This window comes from Sturnus vulgaris, chromosome 1, assembly GCF_052056855.1.
Source record: "Sturnus vulgaris isolate bStuVul1 chromosome 1, bStuVul1.hap1, whole genome shotgun sequence".
NCBI lineage: Eukaryota > Metazoa > Chordata > Aves > Passeriformes > Sturnidae > Sturnus > Sturnus vulgaris.
Window position 1 is genome coordinate 140,546,813 of NC_142243.1, and position 14,458 is coordinate 140,561,270.

The window sequence follows — 14,458 nt, forward strand, 5'->3', positions numbered from 1 at the left end:
CTTTTGTGCACTTCCCAAAAATCAAGTTAGCTCCTGGCTTCTCTCCTTGCTTCTTGTCAGTGCAAATTATGGCTTAGAAAACCACAACCAGCTAACAGCTAACCCAAGAGCATCAAACACATGCTCAGACAAAAACAGGAATTAGGATTATATTTTGGAACAAGTGCTAAATCAAACTGGAAAGGTCTACAATTAATATTGTAAGGCGCCCCAAACTACAGCATAGATAGTTCTATCTGAGAATCTCCACTCCTCTCTATAAACGGGAACAGGTAGTTATATTGTTTAAAATCACATGGAGCTTCATGGGACTTACAGTTTCTTTCTATTGTCTGATGTTAATACTAGAGCAAAGATAAAAGAGACCATAATAATTCAATTTGCATTTAAGTGCTGAGTATAAAAGTATCAGGAAAAAGTAATGTAAATGGAGTTCTAAAGTTTAAAATAAATACAAATATTAAACACATGCAATTTTTTCAAAGTGTTTGGAAAATAATTTTAACATGCATTACAGTGAGTGAAAGATAAAAACAAACTTAAAAGGAAGACCAGGATAAAATTTAGGGAATATGTTTCAATAGGGAAACATAGAAGAGAGAAAAGAGGTGATAAAATAATACTTTAGAAGTAAAGGAAAAATTACAGTGGATCAGAGTCTGTAACCTTCTTTAAATCATATGTAGAACTGTTAGCAGAACTTACAAATATGTTGTTACTGCATGAATGTTTCATTTCAGTAATATTTCCTGTTCAACAGAGATAAAAAGCAGGCTGCTTTATTAATAAAATATTGGGGTTTTAAAAAATTCTACTTGTTTCACCTGAAATCTAGAACGTGCCCTACACATTTGTCTTGAATGAAAAAAAGATAGGAAAAATAGTCCACATCCAGGTGTATTTTCTCAAAGACTTCAAGTCAGCCTAATACAAAGTAGAAGACTACTAGACTTTGGCAGAAATAATAGATTCATTTCGGTATTAGAAAGGAAAATAAAAATCTCAAAGGAAAGATAATGAAAAGTAAAATCTTCTATAACAAGATAATTACAATAAAAGATTGTTATGCTTTTGGCTATGAATGTGCGTTCATTGCACCTTACCATAATAAAACAGATTGATTTTAACTGCTGTTTATTAGTGTATTTAAATTCTGTAAGCAAGTGAAATGTCATTGTGATTGTAGACAAGGAATGGAATACATCTACTCTGGTAACTTAACCACTTGAAAACGATTCTTCAACGAATTGAATTGCTCATAAATTAAAAATAAATAAATAAATAAATAAATAAGGAGAATATTGCCATATTTCTCACAATTTAGCTTATTAAATTCTTGCCATGAATAATTATTGATCCAAAAACCACAATGTGCTCCTACAGATCAAAATTCAGACAGAATGAAATTGTTTTCTTCAATACAATCCTTTAGAATCCAAAGATAAGAGCTACATCTAGCAGTTCTGTGTTTTGAAAAGATGGTATCTCTGGTTAGGAGACTGTGTAATGCAACAGCTTGACTGGGCAAGAAAGCAGAAGCATTCCAAAAAAGATTTTATCTTCAAATAACTTTGTACTAGATTGTTAATAAACAGTTACTTCAAAAACTGTATCTAAATTCAGTGCTCAACAAAGGGTTTCTTTTAAGCCGTTTGTCTTCAGACGTTCTACCTCTTCAACTGGAGGCTGGCAGAAACCAGAAAATAGACTCTTGTCAAAGCAAGACAGCAAAATAGATGATAGCACAAAAATTCAGAAAGGATTAAATTGTTACTAAAGCTTTCTTTCTGTGAATAGCATGAGTCATAAGGTTATCACAAGTTTTCCAGGCAGTTTTTATATTCTGACAGGTTAAATACAGGGAACCTTACACTGATGAAAAAAGTGAAAAGAACTTTGTCTTCTTCAATCAGTAAGAATAGTGGGTTTTCCTTTTATTTTATGTAGTTCTAAAATACAAGACTTCCTTTCATATAGACAAAAATTAACAGAAATTTCATATTATGTATCTGCAACACAGATATCGACTTCCTAGTTGATCTGAATATTAAAAGATTCCAGTGGTTATTTATGTATTAAGCTTATTTTCAAGATACTTTGGCTGTTTTATGACTACATTATTTATCTTACAGTGAAAGACAGTATTTTCAGATCTGGGAAGATTCTGTATTTATGACCTAAAAATTTTACAAAAAGATGATATTTCTAAATCAATGGCCAAATGGCCAATGGCCAAATACAAAAGAAATCTTTATTAGAAAGAATTACTTATATTATTAATGTTATTTTTCAAAACTGATTGCTCCAGCTGACAAGAATGGGTAGGAGTCCCATATACTTTAAATAATATGCTCCTGCATTGCAATCAATCAAAGAGGGATGAAGAAATAGCATGACAAATGAGCTTCTGCATTAATGTTAACAAGGCAAATTGTATTAAAAAACCCACATTCTATATTAGAAGAATTCAAACTACCAATGTGGATGATTGTCCTTTAAACTAATTTAATATTCTTATAAAAAACCCCAACACCTCCAAAAATATCCCAAAACATGAACAACCAAAGAAACCTCTTCACAAAGTAACTCAAGAATTTCTGTAACTGTTGGAATTTAGTAAAAATTTCCACATGGAGAACAGGAACAGTTAAAGTTTGATGCAAGATCTTAAAATACATAAGAAATATTAGAAAACATCTTATCACACCATAATGTTATTATACTAACATATGGTGAGACCTCGATGACTATATTTTGCTTTTTTCAGGAATCCTATCCCTGAAGAAAATAACAGACATATAACAGATCCACACTTTTCAGAAGAAATATTTAAGGGAATAAATTTACTTCTGATGAACAGAAGAAAGTTTAGGATTCATTTGTTCTGAGATGAATCAATGACATTTACAAGTGGATATCACAATCCTTAAACTCAGAATTTATGGGGCCCAAACATTCCACATATTAAAAGAAATCTCAAAACTAGCAAAAGGACATTTTTTGAAGCAAAATATATTAAAAGCAATCTTTATCTTAGATGTTTTATGTGCACAGAAATGGATAGAGCTATGCATATGGAGCAAGATTAATGGGATATAAAATAAGATGTGCAGAGGGTAGCTAATGGTTCTCCTGCTAATAAGGGAACTTACTACAGATGTATCTGTGGTAGAACCTTCCCTTCCTTGGATCTATATTTATGCATATCCAATCAATGCTGAATTTATTTTTTCTCTCATACAATATAACCTTTCAGACATTTCTGAAATGCCTGTTCTTGGTGTTCTTTGAAAAGCACCTTAACTAAAGCTTGGCAAAAAAAGCTATATCAGTGAACACCTTGGCAAAAAATCTCTATTGGCAAAAATCCATATACAGTATTATCTGAAAAGTATGCAGAAATCAATGAGTTTGCCAGTAGATATTTTATGTCTTTCTATCTGCTTTTTATAACTGCAAGGGGATATCTCCTTAGAAATCTGTAAATCCAGAATTAGAGACTGCTTAGGACCTACTGAGAAGAATGAACAGAAAAAGTGAAAGTAGCACAGACGAAAAAAGTTTTAAAGTCAATGTCTTCCAGTGAGGGTTTAGCAGTCTGAAAAGAAACTGTATGGCCTTAAGAAAGCCAAAGGAAAAGACTTGACATGCTTGGGAAGCAATGAAGACACAGATTATTTTACACAGACATAGAAACAATTAGGTCTATAAATTCAGACATGACAATTATAATGAAAGGTAATGCAATTTGGCTATTGGACAGCCTTATAAGGAATGAAAAAACACAAAGTGGAAAAGGGCAAGGGAGAGGGAAAAATACATAAGAAATCCTGACATAATAGGGACAACTTCACTGAATGAAAAGAAAAAAAATCCAAGAAATACGTGTGCTGAATATGAACACTGCATTTGGTTATCACTTGAGTATAGCATTAAAATAAATCATGAAACTAAGGAATGACAGTGTTTCAACAGTTCTTTAATCATCTTCATTCCATTATTGATGATAAGAAAAGTTTAATTTTATCTATGTCACTATTTTTTCCTTTAAAGCAATAATAATTGCTCTTGTTTGTTCCTATCTCTAACCAAGTTACAGGAAAATTCTTGAAAGCTATCTATGGCATTGAAAATTATAAAGACTACTAGGCAAAGACTGAACTCCAAATGCATCAGAACATTTCAGAGGCACTACAACACTATGGAAACAGCTCCATATTTACAAACTTAAGATGATTTCTCTGCTCTGTATTACAAGCTGAAGACAAACCCCTAGCATATTGAAGGAAATGTTGATTCCTTAGGACCACCTAGAGCTTAGAATTTGCATTTTATGAAGTGAAAAGTGAACTCGCATTCATACTCACTGTAGGTATGTTTTAAAGAATGTATTACTGAGAGTCAAAAAGATATTTCCTTTTCACTGTCCATGGAAAAGTTCAAAGCAAGCAATTTAAGATTATGGACTTTTTTTCTGTCATCATTAGATACACCCATCTATTTACAGCTTGTTCCATTGGTTGTGTTCTAGTTGGTTCGTAGTAACTCATACAGAGTGTGTTTTAGATTTTTTTAGCCAACAGAGTGTATAACACACCAAAGTTTCAGCTACCATCAAAATATGCTTGCCCCGTGACTATGGACATCTACCCCAAGAAATGCTGCATCACATGGTGAACAGAAAAATGGAAAATATTTATGCTTTTTTGAAAAAAATCTTATCATAAAAATTGTTTCAACACAACATCAAGCCCTACTACTTTGAGGTAATACCATCATTTGAGAAATTCAGCTTTAAAAATTCAGGAAAAGTATAATTGCTGCTATTTGAACACTAGCTTTCCATTTAATAATTCCTAATTTCAAAATTTCATTTCTTAAATGTTAAGTCAATTTTTTTTTAAAAAGTACTATCTTTATAGATTGAATAATACAATAACAAATAAATAACAAGTATTTATCCATCTTCTAAATAAGAAAAGAAAGACAGCTTCTAATTTTCTGGCAAATTATTCGGTTTAGAATTGATTATGATTGACTACTCTGTTTCAAAACCCAATACATTGGCCTTTGTTGCATCCAGACAGGGATGCCTGGCCTTCCATCAAACTTCTTCTACTTTATCTGTCTTCCTTGCATTTTATTCTTGTGTTGACAATCTGAACACAAATACTATGAGCAGTGGTTGATTCCCAATTGACGTTGCATCTATGTGAAAATGCACATTATACCAGAAGTATTATTAATCATTTTGACAAAAAATGCCAAGCACGAGCAAAAGCAACAATACATAATTTTTGAGTCTAATATAAGTGTTAATAGGAATTTCTACTCTTGTTGTGTTTGAATTTCATTATTATGACACATAAATTAAGCACAAGATTGACAAAGGGTGGATACTTTTGGGGGAAAATTGCTAATTAAGCCTTTCTAGTTGAGACTATCTTTTATTTTCAAAAGTAAAGAGAAAACATGCTGACTAGAAAATAATTTATTCCTCGTGTTAGAGGAATCTCTTTTCACCCAACAAACAAACAAACATAAACGTTATTTTTCTATGTCATGAAAACTATATAGCAAATGTTTTTACATTTATGCTGCTGTGGAAGTTTCTTTTTGATGGTAATTTACCAATTCATTTCATATTAACACTTCCTGAAATTTATTACTGAAATTTAATCTGTCTTCTTGACTGTGCACACATTCATTATTATTCTTATAGTTAAAAATTCATCAATCCCAACACAAAAATAATATTTATTCATCCATTGCTCTGACTCAGCTTCTAAATTATCTCTTCTATAGGTACATATATAAATGTTGCTAATGCATAAGCTGAATTCATAACTTTCCTTATACTGAAGTAAGCATAGAAATGGTTTGAACCTAAAAATATTGATACAGTAACTAACAACAAATAAGAGGAAATAATCAATCCTTAGTTATTATGCAATTAACATCTGAAAGACTTTTATGTTTCACTAACAATTTAGTATGAAAAAATATTTTAATGCACACTGATACAGATGTTTTCACGAGTAAACTTTTCCATATAGTACATATTCTTTAATAAATTTCAGAAATATATACTCTTAAATAAAACTAATGCAGACACTTAAGTAACTATCTTACTTTTTAGAGATCTTATTGTTTTAACAGCTCTCAACAGGACTGAAAACCAAATAATTTAGGAAGAATTCAGCTCAAACAATATTCTTTAGCCATTTAAAGCTAAATTTCTAGTCAACGCTACATATATAGGGTACCTCTACAGTGAGTGGAGAGTATGAAGTGGGAATTATTAGAAAGTGTTTCTTCTCAATTATCTTAGGTAGCATTTAAAAACCAGAATAACTGTTCTAAGGATATTCCGAGAATATGGTTCTTATATAGGATGTCTAGATTGACTGCACTCCTATAAATAGACCTAGTTTTATGAAATAAATCTGGTCTAGGTGCTCTAACTACAATTATGTAATACAGGTATCTCTTGGAAGCTTGCATTGACAAAAAAAAAATCAAATACCTGACATCTGAACTGGTAAATGCTGATTTAAATTTATAACCAGTTTTCCTTACCTATTAATCCAAATAAGAAGAGCAAGCATTGTGCTCTCAATTTGAATTTCTTTGAAGTATAGACTATGAAGTCCACTTATAGTACTAAATATATTAAAAAAGGTAAAAAAATTGACTAAGGAGATATGGAGAATATGAGAGTACATTAAAAAGGGGTGCATTACCATGCTTTTCCATGCTCTAAATCTGTAAGTCCATGGACAATGACTACACATACAAGCAAATGAAAGCAGCTGACCACGTACCCACACACCTTGGCAGAGGTGCACTCCATACTCGTCGTCCACCACCAAGACAAATAACCTCTGAAGCTCCTTCTAAACGATATCCAGATGAACAGGAGAATGTCAGAATATCTCCAACACCAAAATTAAATCCTATTCTGTTACCAAATTGTGGGATCCCAGGATCTTCACAAGGTTCAAGATTATACTCTGAAAATAAGAGCAAGTCACCTTGTATGAGAATATGTTCTCTATCAGTCACATATGCAATCTTGCAGTCTAGTAATTTCTGCATATTTCCATCTGAATATCAATACAGGCATTAGATTTTAAAGCAAAATTATTGTGTGAATGTTAAATTGAAAATTAGATTATGTTGAAAAGTAAGGCAAATTAATACATTCACAATGTTTTAAAGATGCATGACACAACATGATTTTTGTAAGAGCCATAAATAACTCTAGTAAATAAAACAAATTTTAAAACAACAAAAACTAAATAGGTGACGCTTTAGCTCACCTGGAATTTCAGTAATTGAAATTAGACTAGTTCTGTTTCCTCCCCACACTGTAATGGGTCTTACAGTTTACTGCTATCTTATTTATGATGTAAATGTGTCCTTTGCCTCTGTAGAGGCACAGAGGCTCACTTGCTTTGAAATTATTGTGCTTACGAGAAAATGTATATAATTTTTCAATATATATATTCATCAAAATAATTTCAATTATTTTTTCTTTATATAACATATAGAAAAAATCCAAAAAGTTTTCAGGAGCCAGATATTACAGGTATTTCCTTACCAGAGAAAGAAATATTAAATCCTTCATATGATATTGAAAAATCTGAAATAAACCGCAACTGAGCTCTGAAATTTCCATAGAGACCAGCATTGATTGGTGAAGGAAGCTCTGAGCCTGTCAGGCGTGCCAATGGCTGTGTGAAACTGCCATTCTCTGTTATCAGTAAGTAGTCATGATGATCCTCCAAGTGAAACGTGTAGAAGGTGAATTGCACACCTGTTAGAAAGAGTAGAATTAGATTTACGTGTTACCCTATTAACATCCATGTAACCAAGCCAAGGTTAAAATTCATGCATCTCATTATGAATCATCTTTTGGAAAATAAAGATAGTCCAATTTTACTAAAATGTAGCATCTGTCCTGATTTTGGAAATAAAATGTCTTTGCAGCAGGTCTTATTTTGACACCATCTTTAACTTTTGCCTTTAACTGCAAAATATGGACATCTGATTTACAGAGTTTACAGATATATGCTTCCATTTTTGTATAAAATACAATGCTACAGTATGTATATTCAAAAATAGAAACAGTTACTGGCAGAATAAAAAACTTATTTCTTACTATCAACAATATCCTTGAGTAGCACCAGTGAAAGGAAAGATTGTAAAATATATGATATTAAATTCTAATGGCTTATATAGTTGCAGCACCAATTCCTCACAAAAAAAAAAAGGGAGGTCTCCTAATAAGATGTGATATACGTCAACAGTACAATTTTTTTTTTGTCAGTCATCATATATAAATCACACATCTAGAAAGGAAGATATCTCCTGGAACACAGTACCAATAAAAGGTTTAAAGATCAAGACAGACAATTAAATCACCTCTGCATTTTAAACTAAGAGTTAGAGCATGATCTTTTGGTAGAATGCACTGAGAAGCCAAGAAAAAGAAACAGAAGAATACATTAGCTAGCTTAAATTATTATGGATACGTCTAGTGTAATATCATTTTCAGTTTTTTCATGAGTTATAAACCAATGATTCAGTCTCTTCAAATATATATGACAATGTAGTACTTAGGATGATCCATTCATGTGGTTGCATATGAACATAGCAGATGAAAATTAATGACTTTTGGGTATTGTCATGGCCAACAGATTTTTAATAGCAAACATAACTTAATCAAAAAGCAGCTAAATAGTTCCCCTTCCTACAGACCCAACATTGCACCACTCACCCTACCTCTGCCACCACCAGCCCCAAATTTCCCAAATAGGCTAACAGAATCCAAGCTAGATATATTCTGCTTGACACCACTGTCTAAATAGAGAAACATGATGCCCCTTCAGGTGTTGTAGGTTCCCTTTTCTAGACCTCACATGCAGCATTAGAAGCTCTCAGTACAATGGCCTGTTATTATTTCTGGGTTCTTGGGGAGGAGGTTTGTTTGTTTCTTTTTGTTTGTTTTTGGTTTTTTTAAATGATAATGTTCCTGAGGTTGTCTGAATAGCATTAAACATTTATGTTAATGCAACTCAATCTCACCTAAGAAGTACAGCTTGTATGGGTATCTGGCATGAAAGGACACTTGGTTTACAAACCTGGTAAATGACTTTTCAGTACAGGAAGGAAAGACAGGAAATGAGAGAAGTAATGGATGGTATACACACACACATAAGCTTTAATGGAGCAGGATTAAGTGGAAGTACTAACAAAGACCAGAATTCTTGTTTTTCTGTCTGATGGTAAACTAAATGTATCATTGTAATCTTAAAGCAGTTAAATCTTAGTAATTGATGATAATGGGGGAAAGAATTTCATCTTGGGTCTCCTGAAAATTAGAAACTTACCATAGAGTACTTGAGGGAATTTGTGAGATTAAGGCAAACTGAAGAAGAGATTTTTTTTTTTAAATGGTAGTTGAAGACCTTAAAACTTTTTGTGAGATGTTTTGGGCCAAAGGAAGATAAGGGAAGGGATCATATTAGATAAGAGTGAAAAAAGTATGAGGGAAGAGAGAGAGTTAAGGCTCTCTAATCCCTGCACCTAACAAGTAGACCCTGTCCTGTATTATTTTAAAACTCTACTCCTGATTTTGTGCAAACATATCTTCTGTTCAGTGTGAGCACATGGGTGACCACTAGTGAACATTGGAATGGACTGTCTGGGGAGCAGGATGAGATCAGGGGACAAGTGGAAAAAGGGCCACAGACCAGGCAGAACCTAGTAGCAGTAGAATCTGGAGCCCATCTCCTGGCTCAGAATTTGGAAGGTTGAGGGAATACATGCATGTGCATATGTGAGTGTCACTTCTAACTCCTTTTCCCCTCAATCTGAGTGGAGAAATAGAATTTGGCTGCCTGTGGTGTTCATGTCTGTTTCAGTGCTGCTGGTGGTTCTATGTGGGCCAATAAGACACTTTCCTCTGTCCTTGTTAATCTGTGTGACCAACTGTATACATTGGCATCTTTGGAATACATGCTTAGTCTTGCCATCAACTGGATATACAGATGGGAGCAATCAGAGAAAAACCTTGGATTCTGGAGACTTCTATCTTTTACTTCCCTTTAAAGAGACTGGAGAACCATTCAGTTTTTTCAAGTAGATACCTCCTTCTCTTCTTAAAACTCCACACACACTCACATAATCCTTCTGGATCCAGAAAAACACATTATTACTTAATAGCACTGATAGAAAATACTGGATGAGATTTTATTTCATGCTTATGGTAAAAATAAATAATCCAAAAGACTTATTCCAGCTTTTAAAAATTCTTAATTTACTAATTACATGAGAAAAGCCATTCATCTATTTTTATCATCCTTTTCATTCTTCCAGCTTGTGTGAAAATAAATTGGCAAAAAATCACACACAGAATTCTGGAAATGAGATTGGGTTGCATATCTTTTGAACTAATGTATATAAATTTAGCTTTGGAATTAATAAGTTCTTAAATGTCTGGGTTATTTTTTTTTAACTTAGTTCATATAGGATGCAGTGTTGATTTCACATGAAAAGATCTCTTAAAAACCCATGTGATATATACATACAGAATTAGACCAAAATTCAGCTTATATTTGTTGCCTTTACTGCACTCCAAATTAATTTTGGCCCTTTTTATGTATGCATGTATACTGAAGCAACAAAATCAGAAATGCCAAAGAAAATTTTATGGTAGTAATCCAAAATAATGAAATTCCTATGAATCACAGTTGAGCTTCACTGAGTATTGTTCAAACATCAGACTCAAGGTTTAACTCAAGGGAATGTTTCAATCAATTTTCCAGATTGCCATGACATTTCTTAGCAAAACCCTAAGGTATATTACAGTACTAGCTTTACAATTTGGTTTTCTTCAGAAAATATTCTAATCACATTAATATATGCTGTGTGACAGATTGTGTCTTCTCCAGGGAAGAATTTTAAAAGATATGTTCAGGTAGATTCCTTCTCATTCTGCCTCACATGTGACTTTCTTTATAAAGGGAATATTGAAAATCTGAAATGAATATAGGAAGACATAAAACTGTAAAATGTCACTTCTCTATGTTGCAATTCAGACTGTTGGGGGATGGGTTAATTAACTGATCTCATAATAGAGCTTTCAAAATATACCCCATATGTATGTGGTATGATACTCCACAAATTTCATTTCAGCATATATTTAAATTGCATTCTAATCACAGACGAAATACAATATTGTCAATAGGTGTTTTCTCTTCATAAAAGTAATTAATAGACATATTAACACTTTTTAAAATAAATGTTCAATTCTCTAGTTAACATTTTCTTTTTAAATGAAATAAAATTATATTAAGTTTTAATGGACATTCAAGGATCATAATGCTGGTCCACAAGAACACTAATGAAAAATTAATTCTAAAAGTTTAGAATTTTGCTTTAAGAGTAAAATTAAAACATATATATTTATATTGCAATATTGTTATTTAAAACAGTTATACAAACACAGAAACTGTTTTTCCTAGCAATTCAGCATATATAGACATAAAATATACATCATAACAACATCTAGGCATTTAATTACCTGTTATTATGTAATAGCAGTACGAAGTTGTAACATAAAAAATGTGTTTATGATAAAGTACCCCACAGCATTCTGGAGCTACAAGTTATATATTTTTTCTTGGCAGTCTGACATGAAACTACAAAACTTTGTGGGAAAAAAATACCAAAATTGTTGAAAGTAAAAATCATCTCAGTCAGTAGCCTATAGAAGATATTCCTTGAGTTTCCGAAGTTGAAAATATACTAGCCATGAAATAGAACAGAAAATGAGATCTCCAGAATAAAGTTTATTTCTCCCTCTCATTAAAATAACCCATTTATGTTTATGGGATTAAATTTTCTAAATGGTAACTATGTAAACTTTAGTCACTCAGTTTCCCCATAGACATTTCATCTGGGGACTATATTAACCTACTGGACATTATATGATAGAGATAAACAGGCACCTTCAGAGGATAGTTCATTCCATCCGCTTTAGATACCTTTACAGGGTGCAATGACTCATATCTTGAAGATATATGCATTTTTCCATTAAATACAGAAGTGTCCTAATTGACTAGCTCACTGCGACAGTACTTAACTGTTAGAAATTTAAATTAAGTAAGCCTGCAACTTATTATCATAAAAGGACAGCTATCTTCCTCATGCAGTACAACAGGAAGGCTTAAAGAATTAATAGCCTTTTGCCAACAAGTACAAAGTATGACGATTTCACAGACTATTTCCTACTCAGAGAAAATACCCACTCTACATTTTTTTCCAGTAGTATTTTGAGCAGCATGAATCAAAATGTCCAAGTCAAATTGTGGCATTGCATTCATACTTAATATTTTTCCTTAATAGCATTTCCATACAATAATGTAAAACTTACAGAATCATAGCTCATTTATGTTGGAAGAGACCACATAGATCATTGAGTCCAGCCACTAATCCAGAACTGCCAAGACCAGCACTAAACCATGTCCTTAAGTGCCACATCAACACGTTCTTTAAATAGCTCCAGGGATGACACATCCCCGGGCAGACTGTTTCAATGACTGAAATTTTCTTCTACTGTCCAATCTTTCGACATGTTCCAACATCTCAATGTCTTTCTTGTACTGAAGAACTGAACACAGGACCACCAGTGCTGAGTACAGAGATAGAAACACTGCCCTGCTGCTGCTGGCCACACCATTTCTGATACAGGCCAGGAGCCACTGGCCTTCTTGGCCACTTCTTGGATCATGTTCAGCCGCTGTCTACCAGCACCCTCGGGTCTTTTTCCACTGAGCAGCTTTCCAGCTACTCTGCCCTGAGACTTTAACGCTGCATGACATTCAAACATTCAAACAAGAATGTGAGCCTATAACTATGTGTGTGTATATATGTATCATGTATGCACATATAAATATCCATATTTGTACTTTTATGTCCTCCCCTGTATATTTTATTTCTGCAAATTTGTTTTCTCCGGAGTCTCATTATATATGGTGGGTTTTCTCAACAGCCTCACATAAAATGTTATAACATCGAGAATTTCAGCTTATATTTATCCCAACTTTTAAGTACTTCTTTAGCTGAGGTTTTAAGAAAAAAAAGATGAATCACAACAAAGCTACTTCATTTTCTAAAAAAGAAAAAGAAAAAAAAACACCCTACCAAAACTTCCCAAAACTTTCCAAGTACTTTTCTTCATAATCCCATTTTTAATTTAAGAGAAATTTAATCATTAATAAAATATCATTCAAGACTCCTGAAAAACGTGGCTTCAACTGACTTCATTTTTACTGTAGAATTCATAATTTTCTGTCATATATTACTCTATGAAGCTAAACTCTTATCCATCTCTGCTACTTGCCTTCAATTCTCAGATTATAAAGCTTTTACTGTTATCCAACGACTTCTCAGACAGAGTGCAAGAAAAATGACTACAGGTCTAACAGTTTCTTAACACTTTCTACTAGTCTTTCTTGCTTATCCAGAAGAACAAAAGATATAGAGTTTCTTATATTCCCACAACTCTAAAAGCCATATCATACCTAGAGGTTAAAAAGGCAAATGTAGCATGAGATGTAGAATCAATAAATTCAGGAGGCTTTTTCACTGTGGATATTTAGAATCAAATTACACTGACACAAAGGCATCACTTGGTAATAAGAGAGACTATGGAACAACTGGAGCAATAACTTTGAGAGATACACTTTGCCACTTTAAGGCTTTAAGGAGTTTTAAATGGGACAACCAGTCAGAGTGATTTAACATCTAGATGAGAAACTATCACACTCTTTGTACAAAATAGAATAAGGGGATCACAGATCAGCACAAGTCTCTGCATCTGAAGTCTATTTTTTATGTTATCAATAACTCCTTCTTAGAGGAATACATCATCAGCATACTTTGTAACATTTTTCATGCCCTCACTGAGAACATTGATGAAATTCAGACTTGAATTTGCCTTCCTTCTTCTCCCTTTCATTTCTTTTTCTGTATTCTTTCCAATGTTACAATATAATTCTCCTTTTTGTGTTCTTACCAGCTTACTCTTTGCATTCAGTTTCTGTTGTGACATCTATCCCTGTCTCCTTCCTCTAACATTAAATCTCTCTAGCTCTTTCCATCCATAGCACAAGAGTACTATGCAGCTGCTCCCATAATTAATATAAAATACCAACAGAAACCTGAAAGTGTGATCCATCTCATCTAGTACCAAAGCCTTTAATTTGAAAGCAACTAGGACACATAATTTCTAGGAAACTTTGCTACCAGCTTCCATTTGTGTCCTAAGCATTATTTTCTCTCTCAGAGAAGAGTTAAAATCATTATTATATATTTTTCCTGAAATCCATCTTCAAGAAAAAAACATCTCTTCCTTAAAAGCCTTCTGTCCTTCAGCTTCTGTGAGCAG

The 14,458-nt window shown here is 32.9% G+C and overlaps 1 protein-coding gene across 4 annotated transcripts in view; it reads right to left on the bottom strand.

Moving 5' to 3' along the window:
* CSMD3 (CUB and Sushi multiple domains 3) overlaps window positions 1–14,458 on the bottom strand; it is a 587,774-nt gene that overhangs the window by 213,500 nt on the left and 359,816 nt on the right. For all 4 annotated transcript variants that reach the window (XM_088178475.1, XM_014870085.2, XM_088178481.1 and 1 more), the window contains 2 exons: window positions 7,604–7,819; window positions 6,825–7,013 (listed from right to left, as the gene is read on the bottom strand). In XM_088178475.1, coding sequence (XP_088034601.1) covers window positions 6,825–7,013; window positions 7,604–7,819 — 405 coding nt within the window. The remainder of the gene's footprint in view (window positions 1–6,824; window positions 7,014–7,603; window positions 7,820–14,458) is intronic.